We start from the raw sequence: 19,870 nt of genomic DNA, 5'->3' as shown, positions 1-19,870 counted from the left end.
TCTCAATCACTTGAACTATTTAATTTTAAAAATATTAAAAATTTCAAATTTTTGCTTTTTCAGGGTATTTATTTGAAATAATTTATTAATATCGGTCCGTGCATGTATCCGGCTACTCCTAACACCAGCCTATTTTTTGCTTGAGCCGCTTTGTTGATGAAGCTTGTGAAGTTGTCAAATTAGCAGTTTTGTTTTCGAATAATCTGTAGATTTTTAATAATTTGAATTGCAATATATTTTTTTTCATTCAGATTTTGTTTAGAGCCATTCATTGTTTGTATCAGCGAAGATGACGGTCATGGAGTTTTTTGGGTGTGCCATGATTGCCTTTGGGCCAGCCGCGGCGATGTTATCTATAACAGTTGCCCGTGATCCGATCCGGATCATTATCCTTATATCTGCGTGAGTCACTCTATCACCATAAACATAATTTTTAATAAACTTCTTTGATTATATATTTGGTTCAGTATTCAAATATATGCCAATTGTGATTCACATTATCGCAAATACTTATTATTTTAAATTTAATTAGTCTGTTTTTAATGCTCATCCATCTATGGAAATAGTGATAGTTGTTACAATGAATATAACAGCTATAGTGTAATCTCTTTAGTGACTTTTTTCCTTGGCAAAAGTTTTGTGTACCTATTAAAATACCATTTCATGTCCAGGCCTGTGGGTTCGAAGCCCGGTTGATTCCCTGTCAATGAAAAGAACCACCATAACAGCAATCCCGTTGGGTGTCTAGTGTAAATAAAAACAGCGGAACAGCTATGGTGTAATTCGTTTTTGGTGATTTTTCCTTGGCGAGAAAAACTTTGGAAAACATGACAAGAAGTTGCCAAGAATGAAAGAGTCGTGCTTTCTTGCCAAAGAGAAAAAAATCGACACATTGCTAAAAAGGGATAATACTGTGGCTGTTAAAACAAAACAAAAACAGCCAATAAAAACAAATAACAATGAAAAACAACATTTTTCAATCAAATAAAGGGATCAAGATTATAAACATAGTCGAACTCAGATTTTACGCCACTATTTATTCCAAGGAATTCATCTGGTGCTATAACAAGTTTGGCATTGTATTGAATCGCGGTTTTACATGTGTAAAGTCTTGAAATGAAAGATTTGTTCACTGAAAATTTATGGCACTGTAATGGGGTTCATCTTTATAAATAAACATCCTTAGACCAGATACTTGATCAAAAATAATAAAAATAACCAATACCCTTTTTTAAATGATACACCACAGTTCCTCCTTGATATATAAATAAATAGTCTCTGGAATATAAATGGAAATCCAGACCATTTGAATATGCAACAGTCAGGATAAAAATAGAAAATGGCTCCAAGTTTAGTCAAAGAAGTCTCTGGGGTTCAATAAAAACATAATTGCGGGATTAAAACTATAATGTCTAGTATGAAAAAAAATTAATAAAAATGGAAATATGAAATGTATAAACTATAACCTGTGAAAACGAGATATTTCAACAAGATAAACAATGTAACTTGCTGAGAAAACAGTATATGTATGATGCAACTTAAAACAAGCAAAAAAAGAAAGCTTTAAAATGCTAATGAATTCAATCCAAATGTGGGGCTATATATAAAAGCCTATTATTACTATTAGCTTCTAAAGGTGACGTTACCTTCAGACGATAACCAACATTCAAAAAAGGGAATGACAGCCTAGAAGCCAAAGGAGTAATAATAATAGCCAGCAAGGAAAAAAAAAGCACCAACAGAAGAAAATGGCTGACCAGGAAGAAAAGCGTCAACAGGCTAGAAAAGAAATCGCCAAAAGCAGTCAAAGAAGAAAAAAAAAGGATTATACTATAGCTGTTCCAAAGCAAATAAAATATCCATACGCCCCTATCACTGTCCTTGCTAGATAGAATATTTAGCACAATATATTATGCAACAAATACAAATTGTAATATGCAAGGCATTGAGAGGAGAGGTAAACTTAACAATAAGATAATAAGAATACAGTGGAACCTCCTATAACAGACAATCCCCGTTAGCAGACATCCCTTTATTAACACACATATTTGAAGGGTTTAGTCGAATGACGGTCAACTACATTTTTTATGAAATATTGTTATGACAATAACATTCTATGTAGCGTCCTTTATATGTTCCTGCAGAAACCAACAGGTGTAGTTGCTATGCCTCTTTACACAGCTGCAATTCAGGCAAAAAGGGTGTTTCCATAATTCAGCTATGACTTTCATTGTCTTCTCTAAAGTTTAAAAAAACCACATAAACCGTTATTCTGCCGAACCCTTCATTTTTTTTAATTACGTCAACTAGCGTCAATGTATTTTACTACCTGTTAACAGACACTGCTCATTAGTGTACAAAATTTTCTGTCATAAGGGTGTTCATTATCAAGAGGTTCACAATGGAGTATGAAGATGCAATAATAGGAGCAAAAAAAGAATACCAGTTACATAAACAGTAATATGCAATGAAATGCTTACATAACAATACTCAAAGGACTGGAGAAATGTATTGTCATAAAAGTTATCATATAGTTGTAATATATTAACACTGCAAAAAGCATTGGGAACCAAACAATAATATTGATGTATAGGATTTTCACTGTAGATAATATTAAGAATAAGATTGTTGAAGGGCAAAAATTCTTAGACCTGTTTCATCCTTTTCATGATTTCAAATTTATTCAAATTATGTCACTATTCTGTGCATAGTAACCTATAGGCCTATATTTGTTCAACATGCACTAAACTAACTAAAAATTTATGGTTAATTCCCAGCATTTGTTTACTTTTTGTCACCAAGTTTTCAACTACACCAAAAAAGCAATAAGGTTGCCTGCATCATCTTCTTTGGCACCAAAACATAGATGGTTTAAGTTGTCTGTTTTGCTTGTAACCATAGCAAATAGTGTTAAATTAGGTCTGGTGAATAAAAAATATTGTCATCAAACAGCTGTATACTGTATATTGGAATTTATCAAAATTATTCACTAACAACAATGTTCTTGAATTAACATTGGCCTGATATTCAGAATATAAGAAGAAAGGGTACAATCTCATAGGATGCATCTCCTAACTCCTCTCATTATGAGAAAATAGTGTCACTTTAAAAAAAAAGAAGCTATTCAAAATATCTGCGGCAACAAAAAGTGATGCCATTAGTGAAAAAGTAGACACTACCCTTCATGCATATAACTCCCAAAAAAGAAGAAAATTTTGTTTTCAGGCACTACCAGAATTCTTTAGTAATCCTTTCGAATCATTCAAAGATATATGTGTATAAAAGATTTGTATTAATTGACATCTGTATTTTAAATTTTCAGGGCATTCTTCTGGCTCTTAGCGTTATTACTTTCATCTATACTATGGAATGTAGTTATACCGTTGAAAAAGCAATTAGCATTTGGTGTTGTATTTTCTGTTGTATTCCAAGAAATATTTCGATTCTTATTTTACAAAGTTCTTAGGTAAGTGACATGAATTTATTTTTCTTATCTTTGTTTTTCTCTGCGATTAAGAATCTATTTAACCCCTTCGCTTACAAGGAATCGATGAGAAATTCGGATGATGTCTATTTGACCAATGAGCAATAAATACGCTAATCTTGTGCTCACCTAACCACACGAGGGAAAGGGTGAAAAACATAAAAGGGAAAAAGTAGAAGAAAAGAAAGGAAAAAAAACAAATGAAAGAAAAAAAATGGAGATGGTATGGGGATTAGATATATATATATATATATGAAGTAGATTTATTTTCACCCTCACCCATCCTGTTCTATTTTACTTTTAATGCATATAGCAACAAAAGGATACATCATATGTGGGGGGAAAATAAACATAAATATATAGAAATAAAAGGAAGGTAAAGAACAATTTCCTAGAGTTACAACAAAGCCTTGCAATGATGAGGAGAGAGGAAAGAAAATAAATAGAGCTTGTTTGAGTTTATTTCACAGGCCTGTGGATGCAATATTATGTCCTTCCTTGATCGTAAAGTGGTTAAAACTTTTGAAGTCACCCCCAAAAACGAATGATTAGTGGTTTGGTCTTTTGGCAAAGGTGATACACTTTGATATAGATTTATCTTACATTATTTATCTTCAATTTTATAAAAATTGCAACTGCATTAACACTAGAAAGACGGATCGCGAGAGTATACTTCGAAAGACGGGATGAGGTCAAAATGACACCCCCCCCCCCCCATCGTTTTTTTGCAATTTTCGGATACCTTAATGTTTCAAATCATGGTATACCATTTTTAAAACATAAATACAGTTATAACACAAAAACAAAGGGTGAAACCACTGACCTGTTGATATATTTTGTTTTTATCTAGCACTCAAAGCATTCAGTACAAATCACCTCTCTAGATGCAGATTTTCCGCACACTGGTTTTTTGTATTGCATACAAGATTGAAGTGTTTTATTGTCCTTGTGCGGTTCCTTCTTACTTGGCATTTCTGTCATTTTTTGTCTCCATCAATAGGTTTTTTGCATATTATTGCATTTTGAATTGTAGTTTTCTAGTTGAAATACTCATCACACAGTTCTTCACATAACTGCAATATGTAAGTTCTCTTAGTGATTTTTTTCTTGTCACTTGTTTATACAAAATCCAAGCATCTATCACTGACATATCCAAAATGTTAGAAAATACATGCATTGGCCAGCAATGACTTCCAGTCTTGGTTGTGTATAATCGCACCATTTGATCCACAATGTTGACTCCATATTTAGTTTCGTTATAATAGGCAACTGTTTCTGGGGTCTTTTTTTTCTTTTTCGTTGAAAGTTACATCAGTATGAAGTGAACTCAGAGAACTAGAACATTTTTATTCTTTTTCCCTGATAGGATGTCAGCAGGATATCAGTTCCAGTTTTGAATACAATCGACGAGTATAGATCTTGTTTTCCTGTTGGTGGCACCTCACGACGGTCTTTTCGAAGGGTCCCAACCAAGCTTGTTGATTTTGATTTCAAAAATTCACATAAAATCTCAGTGATTCAACAAGGTATAATTTCTCACGATTTTACGTTTCTTATTTCTCAGTGGGGTTCTATTTTGTACCACCTGATGCACCATTGGAAAAATAATTTTATTTTGATTTAAATCTTCGTCATCAGAACTGCTACTTGTTTCTCCAGTTTGGCATAGGGTATATCTCATGCTTTACTGCACTTTCATCATCACTGCTTTCCTTCACAGGATTATTTCTGAGATGAAGACTAGGATCGAAATGATATGCAATGCATTGATATCGAAATGATATCACTGCTTTCCTTCACAGGATTATTTCTGAGATGAAGACTAGGATCGAAATGATATGCAATCATGTGAAAGTAAATAATTGTCCTGTCAATCAAAATACTATATGTAGCCAAGCTAAGCTGATTTTTGAGAGGCTAAAATCAGAAGCTGGAGAAGCAACTAGAATAAAAGGGGACAACTTTGCTAGTGGTATGGAAATGAAATTTTCAGACTTTAGTGTCTGCTTACATTCCTGAATGTTCTTTCTTGCCTCTAAAAACAATTACTTTTTTCCTTTCGACACAGAAATTTTATCAAAACATTAAAAGCACCAAAACCTTTAAAAAAATGTGCAACACCAATTCTTTAGTCGCCATGACAACGTGGGTGTCTACCATCTTCTAATGCTTATAAAGAATAATCCAAGAGACAAGTATCGATTCTCAATGACTATTCCATAAATAATTTGGATAATATTAAAATAAGAAATTTTCCAGAGTTTCTCTCATCTAATCTTTGCAACTCCTGGAGTATTTCTTCAGTAAATATACGTTTTCTCGCCATTTCTAAACTGTTTGAAATGATCACGTGCACTCAAATTTTCTACGTCCCAGGACAAACAATTTATCGGATGATATGGAAAGATTGCTTGACAAAAACCAAAAATTACACACCTGCTGATGGACACTTGTAAATAAGAATGAGGGGAAAAGAAAGGTCACACGGAAAGTCAAATGCAAAAATTCTTCAGAAGGACTTCTTCAAAAGACTTTCAGAAGGATTATAACCTACTTATAGAAATCAATTGTGATGGTGACAGTATTTACCGCATAATGTACTAGGATATAAGAAAGGGTCACAATGACTCCCTTCCTTCTTTCTAGGTATATCCACTCATATCTTCATTGTTAAAAAATATAACGAAAAAACGTTGGTATACACTAAGAACATGCTAATTCAGGAAAAGTTTAGAAATTCCAGGTGGTTTGGTTTATTCTTAGCAGAGATATGTATGCTTAAACAGTGTGCAGGATCATAAAGACCTCCCCTGCCCCGTTCGTCTTTCTAGTGTTAATGTGTATGATAAACATGAATAATTCTGACATTGTAAACACATTACAGCCACATAAATCACTTGACAAAATTTTTTTTTAATGTGGATGCCAACTAAATTTCTGGAGTCAAGAATTTTTCACATGAAAAAACACTGCTAAATACCAATATAATTGTTTTTTTTTTTTCAACTTTTGTGAGACTTGGTGACCTTTTTCTATGCCAAGTAGATGTATAGACAAGATTCCAAAAATTTTGTGTTGTACTCAGATCCCAATTTAGTGATCTCACTCATAGAAACTTCTAGATGCCAATATCAAATCTTTATCCCCCCCCCCCCCCCATCATAGCAACCTAACGCCTGGGATTTGTCACGCCCTGACATAAAATGTACACAAAATTTTTGGCATGCACCAATAGTTATATATTTCCCAGAGCAATGTTCACAAGGTGCATATACACTGTAATAGTATAACAAATCTGACAACATAAATATGTTAGTCACACATACCCGTATGTACTGATTTGTTGGAAATTCCTCAGAATGTGTACACAGTGCCATCTTAACGTATGGGGGCCCCCATGATGCTCTTAAGATCGCCCTGTGTATACGAGGTGCATGTGTGGGTAGTAGTAGTGTTATAAATAGTATACATGTATTTACACAATTTTCCAAGAATTGACAAATCATGTGGAAAACATTTAAGTGCCAGTCAAGGATATTTTTTTCCTCGAGAACAAAGATCCTAAGTAATTTTTTTCCCCTCACCTTTCTGAAACTTTATGGCCTTTTTCATTGGTGATGGTTATGCTGATGTAAATTCAGAAAATTTTGTGTTGTCTTCAGATATCAATCTACTCTGATAGCAGCATTTTCGAAGCAATACTGACTTCTTTTTTTGTTTTTTGCCATAGCATCTGGGATTTGTTAATCCCTGGATTATACAGATTTTTAAATCTGGATTTTGGTTTGTATGGTTTTCGAAAATCATCTGAAATACATATGAGTCTGAGCCTCAGGAAAAGAAGTCAGACTGACTGACTGCAAAACAACAAATAATTTTTATTTCATGCAAACTTTTTCCCCTTAATTTTTACAGGAAAGCAGAAGTTGGTTTGAAGAAAGTCCAAGAGGTTGGTGCAGAAGGCCCTGTTGTGGCCAGTAATAGAAGTACACTCGCATATGGTATGGAAAATAAAAATTTGTTCACAAGATAAATGCATAATGAAGCACATTTCATTCTCTGATATGTAAAACCCAACTCCTGTTATGTTCTCTTTTTTTCATTTAAAAACAATATGAACGACATAAAAATAATTTCCAAATCAGTTGTCATCACAACTATTCTTCATACAGTAGACCCAACTATCTGGCCCAATGGGGTGAACAGGCACACCGGATAACAAAAAAGCGAGATAGGATGCAGTTCTATGAATGTTCACTTCCTACCCTACCCATACCATTGAAAATACCCCGTTTTTTATATACCAAATACTGCATTTTTATTTAAATTTTCAGGCTTCTTAGTACAGGTCAGTGCTCAATAAATGTTTGTTATGTACTTTATGTATTTTAAAAATTTATTAAATGAAAGGAATAAATACTGTTTAAATTTTTTAAGACAAATTTACAATGTCTAACTTAATTGTATAAAACCCATGTACACTGTACTGTATGGATACATACATTTTTAAAATGAACAAAATATTGACATGAAGCATAGACTTACAAATTATAAATTCTTACAAAAATTATTTAAACTTATTTTATTGTTCATTGATTACACTCACAATGTAATTAAATTATTTCTCATTTTATTAGGGCGAATTATTATTTATTTAACTAGGTCAGATCATAGGCGGAGATAGACTTGGAAGTCTGGGGAGGGACACGATGATGATGATGATGTCAATTCATATATACATTAGATCAGTCGACTCCACCTTTGACGCTGAGGGTGGATATGGGTCAGATAGTCGAGAGTCTACTGTACCATATTTCACACGTGACCTACACTATATTTCCAAAAGTCTGTATCCTTTTTAGAGTTTAGACTTTTTTATTTTGAATTTCTATGAAAATACTGGGCAAATCGTTCTGAAATTTTGGTCAGATGAACCCTATGCTTGTACTCACAATTTCCAGTGGATTAGTCACAAGTGCATTTAGGGGACCGACAAAAAATTAAATAAGAAAAAAGGGTTTTTTTTTATCAACCCTGTTTGATAAAGAACTGAAAATGTTTTGTAACTTTCCCAAAATATTGTACAAACTTTTTGCAATGTTTCTGTGCATTTTCGTGAGAATAGCCTGTATATTCACGAAGATATAAATGTTCCCTATAAAACTTCCAATTTTCATCGCATGTCTTTCACTTATAACGTGCAGAGTTTTCATCCAATTTTTATGAAATGCACAGAAAATCTGGCACTATACATAAGATACTATGTATTGAAATTTATAATTATAATAAAATTTATAATCAAAAATATAATTTTGATAATTCCTTATTGAATAAGATATATGAGTAATAATTAGTGAATAATTTTTAATTCCGCATGTACAGGAAATATTTCTTATTTCTTCGTAATTTGGTTACCAGATATATAGTGCAACTTATATAAAAAATTCCAGTTGCATCTCATGCAAATTCAGAAAGATATACACAATATCGTGAGCTGTAGTTTAAGTTACTGGCTGAGAGTACTTCAATGATGAGGGATTTTTCTCAAAATCCTTATATGATTATTTTCTGTCATTTAATTATTTCGTTTAGTTTCTTCATTTTGACATCATACATGTGTGTTACGTTCGAGCATTTCTCTTACATAGCATCAGACACGTCTTCCCTCAATCGTGTAATGCCATGGGCTTACTCATGAATCGATAATCAAATGACAGAAAACAATTCAAATACCAGCTTGTGGAAAATCCTTTATCATCCAAGTGCTCTCAGCCAGTAACTTAAATTACAGCTCACAATATTGTGTATATCTTTCTGAGTTTTCATGACATTCAACTGGCATTTTTATATAAGCTGCATTATGCACGGTGCATAGGTAATGAGCATATGACATTTTTTACTGGTAAAATGTTGAGAGATTGTATGGTTATTGATATAATCAAGTTTTTATACATCCTGTTCTCAAAAATCCAATTAAGAAGTTGTTGTCATGTCTCTCCTGATGCAAACAAATAAAAAACCATGTTTCTAAGTACAATATTCACTGAGGTATTTGAATTTGAAATATGGAGGAAAGTTGGGGTAAAGCAACATTAAATGCAAGTAAACCATTTTCTTTGCATTTAGTCCTGTTTTTTCCCCAACTTTCCTCTGTTTTTGAATTTGACTATCTTAGTGAGTATTGCACTTGAAAACGTGGATTATTTTGGCATCAGGAGAGACCAAGCAATAACTTTCTAATGAGGTTATTGATCACCCTGTATATCTAGCAACCAAATTATGAAAAAATGAAATAGATATTTTCTGTTCATGCATGATTAAAAATCATTAACTAAAAATGCTCATATCTCATTAAATAATAAATTTTCACATTTTGAATTCCTACACAGGGTGTCTCATATATATTGTAAAATTTTTGTAAATTTCATAAAAATTGCTTGCAAACTCTGCATGTTGTAAGCAAAAAACATGCAATGAATTGGAATTTTTATAAGAAACATATCTTCATGAATATATAGTCAAATCCCATTATAACGAACTCCAAAAAACCAAAGATCACTTCCTTATAAAGGAATTCCAGGTTTTTGCTTTGTTCTTAAGTAAACTTATTTGAAGGATTACAAAAGTGTTCGTTGAAACAAGATTTTTGCTATAACTGTATCTGTTAGAATGGGATTAGATTGTACATTCTATTCTCGCGAGAAATGCACACAAGTATTGCACAAAATTATTAAAATATTTTGTGGAAGTTACAAATCATTTACAATTTTTTCTCATGCAGGGTTGATCAAAGACTTTTTCTCTTACTTGATTTTTATTGGTTCCCTAAATGCACTCGTGACCAGGTTTTCTTTGGAAATTGTGAGTACAAGCATTAGAATTACTTGACTGAAATTTCAGAGCGATTTGCCCAGTATTTTTTTACAAATTCGGGTAAATATTGAAACTCCAAAAAAGACAGACTTTTGGAAATGTAGTATATCTTCGAAATGCTATCCACTTAGTTAATATATACCCAAAATATGTAATTTGTATTTGTATGCTTTGCTATTATTGTATAACAAAACACTACAGTCACATTTCTTTAAGTTCAAGAAACACAAAAATTATTTCGAATCAACTAACGAAATGGCTATTTAATTATGTCTAAATGATAAGCCATGTGTAGTAAAGCAGTTGGATTCTGAAAAAGTAACAAAATTTTTCTTAAAAGCAGGCTTTTCCATGTTAGAAATCAGTGTGAGGGTTGAATTTCCAAATGATATGCAAGACTTACAAAATTGTATGTAAGCTGTGTGCATTCCGTGATCACAAGGCTAATGAAATATGGGGGGTTGCAAATTTTAGGTGGAAACAAAAACACTGTTCTGAAATCATCAAATTTTACAGTGATGGGGCAACAAAAACCATGTTGCTCTTTCTTTCCCTCACAAAATTCTTTGTTACAGCCCTGATGCTGAGGATTACATAAACATAGACGGTAATGTACAAACTGAATTTTGTACGACAGATATTGGCACCCTAATTGAAAATTTTCGAGGAAGTTATAAAAAAAGAATGTAAATGCCGTTATTTTAGAAGAAACCAGTGTAGGTCGGAATATTATACAGATGCTATCAAAACCTAAATACAGTATTTAGTAATTTTAATTAATTTATTATTATTTTTTCTGTTATTAAATCATCTAAATTATTTACTTTATCTTCAATTTAATTTTATTTTAATTCAATCACACACGGGATCGTTTCATTATTTTACACATATCAATTGAACCTGTATTAAGTGGAAACCTGTGTTCAACGGAAAAAAATTGCAGTCCAATATGATTCCATTGAAGACAGGTTTTACTGTATTAATATTTAAATTTCAATCTTCTAATTTTTTTTAAATGCTCCTCCAGTTGCTGGACTTGGGTTTGGTGTAATGAGTGGCTTGTTCTCGCTGATAAATGTGCTGGCTGATTCTATCGGTCCTGGTACTGTTGGCTTGAAAGGAGACTCTCATTTTTTCTTCATAACTTCTGGTAAGCATTTGAATCAGTGACTGTGTTTTTTTTCACCTTGAAAACTGAATCTCAACAAGGGAGCCCCCCCCCCCCCCCCTTTGGTTCTTCAGGATATTGTAAGAGAGAGATATTTAAAATTTTTCCCTTAGGGTGCAGTGAGAGTTAAAAAATTAGAATCTATATTAAAATATGATTGAGTATTGATAATTTCAGTATCTTCCTAACTTTGTGTATTGTATACATCCTTAATCTGTTTCTTACTATCCCTTCTGTGCTTGTGCTGAACTTTGTATTTGTGACTTTATTGATTGACACCCCCATTTCCAGTATTTGTAAAGGAAACTGAACTTGCACTGAACTTGGGACTGCAAAATATAAAATAAAATATATCTGCTGAGAGACTAATGAAACATTTCTGACTCCAGTTGTGGGAACTCCTCAATTCCTGCTTTGTCCAGGGCTCCCTCATACTGAAAACGAATCCTGATTCTAGAAATTTGTTTTTTAAATAATTTGTTTATAAATTTAGAATAAGCTAGTATGTAATGATGTTAATTTCTACTTAAATGCATACTTTAAAAGAAACTTTTTTTTTTTCTTGTCTAGCATTTACAACGCTTGCTTTCATCCTACTTCATACTTTCTGGGGTGTTATCCTCTTTCATGCATGGGATAGCGGTAATTACGTAAAGGTTGCGATTGTTGTTTTTTCACACCTTTTGGTTTCAACATTGGTAAGGAAGATAGTTTTGAATCACACAAACACAATATCCTAGTCAGTTTATTATTTGTTTTTTCTGTGACAACATTTTAGGATGATTTATGCAGCTGTATCTCAACTAGCAAAGCAAACAGTACACAGTACTTTTGACTTGCAGTTGAAAATTCAACTTATAAGCATGAAAAAAGTCACAATTTAACATGAAAAACTCTGATGCTTTGAAAGAATCAAAATCTGTAGTAATGTTAGTCTAAATTATATTCTCTATCTGATGGGGCAATAAATTTATAATACACAGTGTTGTGTCATGCTAATTGAATTTTCAAGTGAGCGCAGTGAAAATCATATAGAACAATACCCTCTATAATGATAATCACCTATATTACAGAATTACTCTTTGGTCCTGATGCACTTTTCACAGTGTTAACGATAACTCCTTTATAAGGATAGATTTGTATATCCTTTATATATAAGGATATGCTTTTGTCCTTTGAGTATCACTACATTTCACTGTCTTATATTTTTAGTGCTTGAAACAACATATTAAAAAAAAAAAATCTGCATTATTTTCTATGAGCCAATTATTTTTGAGGATTAAATGAAAATCTATTTTCCTCTGTTTTATCTGTGACCCTTTAACCAGTTCCACGTCAAAACAATGCTCTGAAAAACAATGAAAATGATAAAAATAGATTACAAATAATTAAAATAAATGATGCAGATGTTCCAATAAGCAAGACTTTTTTGCAATGATGTTTTAAGGCAGTGCGCTTTGACCTATCTTTTAATATGCCTCTGGTCATGTATAATGGATGCTCTTCCTCTGACCAGAGCTGCAACTACTGCAGGCAGGTCTCTGCCCCAGGTGCTGGACCAGAGGGGGCATTGAATTATCCTACTACTTTGCACAGGAATGCCAAAATTCATCCTTGCCCCTTCTTACTGAGCAGCTAGTTGTGATCCTGCTTCTGACGATGGACATAGTGCTCACTACTCTAAAATTGTTGAGGACTTGTCCTGTGACATTTAAATTTTATTCATCATCAAGTACCAGTTCATCATGTCACCCGAGTGGTGCAGTGGTAAGATGCTTGTCTTCCAACAAATTAAAGCTACTATCAGGGTCCACTGGTTCAATCCGGGGAAAGAACATAGAAAAGACAAGTTCTTTACCTACCGAGCCTGGGACAATCACCAATAGATGTTGCCTTCACTTCCCATTCAACTCCATCAGTAGAAAGCTGCTGTATGGTGATATGACGGGAGTTGGTGTGTGGTAAAGTAGCACTTCACTTGAAATAAATGTAGTAAATTGCACTGCAATGAATTTTCAGACACAGCAAACCTCTTCAGAGTTAAAAAAAGAATTAAAATTCCCTCTATGGCAATAGACTGAGGCCGTATGTGTTTCAATGAAATTATTTGTAAAATAAATGATATCTTTACTGTTAATAACTAATCATCAAACACTATCTTTTTTTACAGACACTTCTCAATCAACAACGTCTGTATGAGGCCTCCATAATACCCGCTTACATTGTGATGGTTTTTAGTGCTGTTTTTGCATATCAAGCTGCAGGTGGCTCTTGGCGAAGTTTATTGACAGCACTCTCACCAAAAGTACCAAACTGAATTCATAGTTAACTTAGGAAACAGTCCAAAAGAACAATGTACTATAGTATTGTGATATGACATTCAAACGTGTTCGAACTGTGTTTTTTCTTTTTTTTCCCCTTCCCCTCATTTTTTATCATGGTGATATGTTATTTAAATGCTAAGTCAAACACAATATTCCTCCTGGAAAATACTCGTTATGTGAATCCGATGTCTCACTATTTATTTGTCACTTTTATTTTTAAACCTGTTTGGATATAATAACGTTCACGAGACAATTTGCCATTTTGTAATTGTACAAGAGCGTTGTATATGTCCAAAAAAATATTGTGTGACAATAATGTATGAAGCAATGAAATTTGCCTAATAATTAAATAATTTTTTTTTACTCATGAATATCATGTTATGGCTACATTCAGTGATTGACCATGCTGTTGCATGCGCTAAGAGATTAGTGGAAACGTGAAAGAGATAAACATGTATTGACAACAGCCCTTAATGCATATGAAGGTATAATTTTTTTAATTTAAATTTTTTTTGAAAAATATTTTCACTTTTCGATTATCTTAGGAGGGGGACACAGCTTTCAATTCCCTCTCCATCCCTGCAGATTACTATGAAAATATGGTGAAAATCCTATATAATGACATTACTCTCTGGTCCCAATGCATTTTTCATAAGGGGCCGTTCAAGTATTATGTCATCATCGATGGGGGGGGGGGGGGTTCCGATTTGCTGACTTTTGATGACAAGGGGGGAGGGGGGTTTGGATAATGCTTACATCATCAACTACCCGTTATGAAAATATGAGTTAGGATTCAGAGGGGCAGAGCTGATGACGAAATTTTGCTGACAAGGAGGGGGAAGGGGGGTCAGCGTTTTGCTGACAAGGGGGGGGGGAGGGGGTCAAAAATGGCTAAAAATTTGCTTACGTAATACTTGAACGGCCCCTAATGTTAATATATCCCATCTATAATGATAACTCGTTTATAACAATATGTTTTTCTCAGGTCTTTTGAGAATCATTTTGTCGATGTTTAACTGTATTAGCAATTGGAAACAGGGACCTCTTTATATCAACATCTTAATGAAATCACATGCACAAAATGAAGCATAAAAAAACAGGAAGCACACATTTCCTGCAAGCCTATCAAAAACTGACAATAAATGGGAAAACCGTTTAATGGGACAAGGTTGACAGTATAAAGATGTTTCTGCTGTATGTATTTTCAAAGAGTATAGAATGAGCAATGACATTTCAAGAACATCATAATGGTGAAAAAATTTAACCCCAATTTCAATTTCCACCTTTTTTTTAATTGGAAATCACATTTTGTCCTGATTAATAATTGATTTTCAGTCCTTAAAGAATCCACCTGTAAATTAAAGAGAAACTAATGTTTTTTTTTCTGAACACATCATGGATAGTAATAAGTATTAATAATAATTTAATGAAGTATTAACCCTTTAAGCAGCCTTGACAAGATATCTTGCCTTCTTGAAGCAATTCCTCCGCCTTATTTCAGCATTGACGAACCAAGATGTTTTGTAAAGTTGATTTCTCAATTGCTCTTTACCCCTTACTTTGCACCTGCTGAAAATTAGAAGAAAGCCTTCATTAAAAAATTTATGACATTTTATAGGGGATTTAGTGATTTCTGCTATACAGCTTAAAGTGTTAAATTGTTTTCTTTTACCTACAGGAAAAACTTCATACAGTTTTAACAGAGAACAGCCCCAACAATCAAGTTAACTGGAAATTCAATTAATTTGGACTAACCCCTTTATAATCACCACTTCGTCCAAATGCCAGTGGAAGAAATTCAATCCAGTTCTCTATGTTTCCCTTCTCTCCTCATCATCGCGAAGCTTCATAATAACCCTATCAATCAAATTTGTTTTTCTCCCCTCCATTCTTTCTATATATACTCCTGTTTAACAATTCCCCCCCCCCCCCCACATGCAATGCATCGTTCTACTATATACATACATGTAAAGTTGAAAGAGAAATGTACTGTGATCTTTATCTCTGTACAGTACTGTTTTTCCTATTGCCAAATGCTAAGTTATATTGCTAAATGCTATTTTTTGAATTTCATTCCCGAAAACTTCGACTTAAAAGAGAAAATTTCAAGATAAGGAGGACATTTTTAGCACAAAAATACAGAAAAAATTCTGAGGACGAGTGTAAACTTCAACTTAAACATATATTCAAGGTATCGGAGTTAGTCTATTTATTTTATTTTTCTTTCCCCCTTCTAAAATGTACGAACAAGGTTATCAATTTTATTGCAGACAACGCATCAAATTTGGTGATCCAAATTTGTTGCCAAAAGCCTGTATGTGAAGGGGGGGGGGAGGAATGGAATTTCCCATTTCAAAATAAATAGAACCCACTCATTCTTTTGAATATAAAGATATCTCATTCCAATGCTTGATAGAATATGATTTGCAATCCATTGAGTGTGAAAGAATTGTGACATAATTAGAATTGATCAAGAAAATAGATTTTCTAGATATTAATGGCCAAAAGATGAACCTGAAAAGTTTGCTGGTCTCTGCTACCCCTATATAGGTAAGTGCATTAACCAGTATATTTGCAGAGACACAGACTTCTCTTTCCTTATAAGTAAAATAAAAAAACAAGGGAATCTCTTTCCCCCTTCCCAAACCCCGTGCAAAAAATGGCAACACCAAAAGTGCCTGAATGTTCATTCATTCACCAAATTGAATTCATTTACTAAAAGTTCCTTAACAAAGTATGTCAATGGACTCTGGAACTGTGGTGTTACCTAAATGGAACTTTGTCCTTTTGGCATACAACATGTAAAAGCATGGACTGAAGTGAGAAATGTTGAAAAGTAAATTTTGCAAAAAATAGATTTACATCTTTTTTGCATTAAGTAAAAAATATAATAGTGGTAAATGACTGAAAGTTTAACAGGGTTATTCGAAATATTGAATAGAGCAATTTTGTCTCATTATGTTGGGTGCTGGTTTTACGCCACTGTAAACCTGATTAACTTCCATTCTTTTACTACAATTATATTTTTGTTTTGAAATTTACTTTAATTGATTTTAGTGATTGCACTAGTGCCTCTCTAAGAATATTTTCTGCACATAGAATCTCAACGTCTTGACAAATACTCAAAGGAACACAATGTTTTTGATATAGGGAGTTCATTGACAATCAATGTGTTGTGGTAGTTTCTTTTGTCCATACAAACTTCAGCATATCAATGAGAGTTTTCACTCATTTCAAATCACATCCCCCACTCTGTTATGGAATTTCACACACAATAAGGCTTTCCTTCTTGCAGGATCAACAAAAACAGTCAATTACATCTTTTTTTTTAGGATGAGTTTTATTGGCAGATATGCTTATTTGAGAAAAAGAAGAAAAAGAAAAATATTTTTTCATGGAGAGAAAAATTTACTGGATTTCGTTTTTGAGGTGGATAAAAAGAACAAAAACCAACCTTTGGCAGCAATGCAAAAAAAAAAAATAGAGCTTTAAAAAAACATTGAAATTGACACACAAAAAAAAAACAATAGAAACAAAATAGCAATATGGAAACTATACAGAACTATTAAGCTGTCTGGTGTGATCAGAAAATTAGCAAGAAAAAAAAGATATTTGCCCTGAACATGGATTATCATTTCATCGCCAATTTTCCCATCAGGCCAAACTAGCTGTGATGTAACTATCCTTTTAGTGTTGGTAAGTTTCTATCACGTCCAAAACCTCAAATAATGCTTTTCAATATAAAAATTCCCATTGAAAAACCACATTGGTTGCATGTGATGTTTAAAAAGACTGTCACACAAAGAATAGATACCTAATATGATCATAAAATAATTTTCTACTCTCTCAAGAATTATTTTGGACAATATATATATTTTTTCTAGTAAAATATACAATTTGAATAGAGCATGGCATAAAAGCTGAAGGAAAAACTATTGAATAATTTAATATTCTTCAAGATTCTTAGGCTTTCAAAATTTCTTCAACTGCTTATATATGTGTACAGATATAAATATCTGCTGTACTCTTTTTATAAAAGTTAAAAAAAAGGTTCTTTTATATGTAATGTTCATTTTTGTTATTAAATTATCTAGATAATCACCGATACTTTAAACCAGCTGTTCTCAACCGGTGCTCTGCAGCCACTTGAAGATAATAAAATAAATCAAAAATAAATTTAATAAACAAACAAAAAAAGAGGCCTAAAGGGTAATGCCATATAAATAATGTACTGAAAAGGACTCCTCAAGTTAAATAGGGCTCCGCCATAGAAATGATACACTGGAAAGGGCTCTGCAAGTCAGAAAATGTTGAGAACTGCTGCTTTAAACAATACCCTTATTTTACATAACATTATAATATATATATTTAACAAAAAAAAAACTAAATTGTAGGACTAAAATACCCTTTAATTTGGCAGCGCTGATTGTATATGATTCTTGATAAACTCTAAAAACTTATTCTTAGTTCAAAATTAAGAATGACTAAGTTTGGGTATGATATTTACTAGCATTTATATAATGCAATGGTTTTCCCAATTGTGAAGCTGTATCTGAAGGTGCTTTGGGTATCAAGTTCTGACAGCTCTGCTTTGATTGAAAATACTCTTTAAAACTCTGGATTTATGCAACCTGAGCTAAGAAATCTTTAGGTGAGAATAAATGACTTCAATTAGTGTTTTAACAGACACAGCACAAGAATTTTTAATATGGAATAGTTTTGGGCAGATTAGAAAATTTAAAATATCAAAATAGGTATTTTAGTTTTACTCAGTAATTATAATTTCAAAATATAAAACATTAATGTTCATAAAATTAAGTATTATATAAGTATTATATTTAACAAGGTTTAGAAAAAACAATTCAACAACATTGACAATAAATTTTTGATTGTTTTAAGAGTTAGTTTTACTGAGTTAGTTTCTGAAGTCGAAAACCTAAACCCTGATGTCCCATCACACATATTTTGAATAGACAGCTCTATTTCGCTCAATAAATTGAACACAGGTAATCAGTAGTTTGGATAAAATGAACCATACAATTGCATATTATCTGTTCTAGACTCTATATGTTGAAAAATTCAAAATTGCAACTTATAACTTAATATTTTGTTTTAATTATTGTAATAAACTAGTGTTTAAAAATAAAATGTAAAATAGAGTAATATGCAAAAAGGTAAGTTTCTCATCATGCCTATTCAAAGCATTATCCAAAAGCATTAGATTTTTCACGATTTAAACCAGTTTTTGACACTTGTTATGTCAAAAATCAAATATTTCTGCCATCTTTGTTGTTTCGTACTGCCTTCCTCATTAACCCTAGCAAATACAGCTGAATGGACGAGATGATAAAAATGTAGAAAAGCGGCTAACTACGGTAATCAGTGTTTTGAGAATTTAACCATAAAAATAATACAATCAACACTTTTGGTAACAACATTGAAAATGGTGACTATATATTTAAAACAAATTATATATTAAAACATAGTATTGTTATATGAAAACATTTGGGATTTATCGTGTTTGGTGACAAATAGATGTTTTAGTGTGACCCAAAATTAGTTAGCCTCAATTTTTGTGGTATTAAATGGTGTTCCTCTTGAACTCCTACAATCATATCATAGCAACAGATGCCAATACGTTTAATGCCAAGGTAAACATGGTAATATAATGAAAATTATCAACGGCATTACCCAGGGCTCTGTTCTTAGTCCCCTGTTTATTATTTTCTTAATTTATTATTTTCATCAATGATCTCTGCAACCTTGAAATTTTTATCAATATAGTAACTTTTGCTGATGATACAGATGTAATTTATAGTGCTAAAGACTATCAAACATTGACTAACATGATAAACCAAGACCCATCAAAAGTGTGTCGTTAGTTTTTAGCTAACAATTTAATCGTTAATGTTTCAAAAACAGAGCTCATGAATTTTTCTTTACATAATATCATCAACTTAATATTAATCTTATTTTTCATAATCCCAACTGTTCTGTTAATGACTATAATTAATATTCTGG

The 19,870-nt window shown here is 32.5% G+C and overlaps 1 protein-coding gene across 1 annotated transcript; it reads left to right on the top strand.

Annotated features, from left to right (window-relative positions):
• The first annotated feature begins 142 nt into the window (after positions 1–142).
• aph-1 (gamma-secretase subunit Aph-1) lies at positions 143–14,220 on the top strand. The gene is made up of 6 exons (XM_089234368.1): positions 143–402; positions 3,323–3,466; positions 7,400–7,485; positions 11,385–11,507; positions 12,096–12,223; positions 13,696–14,220. Exons 1-6 carry the CDS (start codon positions 290–292, stop codon positions 13,840–13,842), a joined length of 741 nt encoding a protein of 246 aa, XP_089090494.1. The 5' UTR covers positions 143–289; the 3' UTR covers positions 13,843–14,220.
• Positions 14,221–19,870: the final 5,650 nt, after the last annotated feature.

This window comes from Pholcus phalangioides, unplaced genomic scaffold (assembly GCF_987345545.1).
Source record: "Pholcus phalangioides strain wild (caught in Gottingen) unplaced genomic scaffold, Ppha-v1.0 ptg000008l_1, whole genome shotgun sequence".
Lineage (NCBI taxonomy): Eukaryota > Metazoa > Arthropoda > Arachnida > Araneae > Pholcidae > Pholcus > Pholcus phalangioides.
This window is presented reverse-complemented; position numbering and strand designations above follow the sequence as displayed.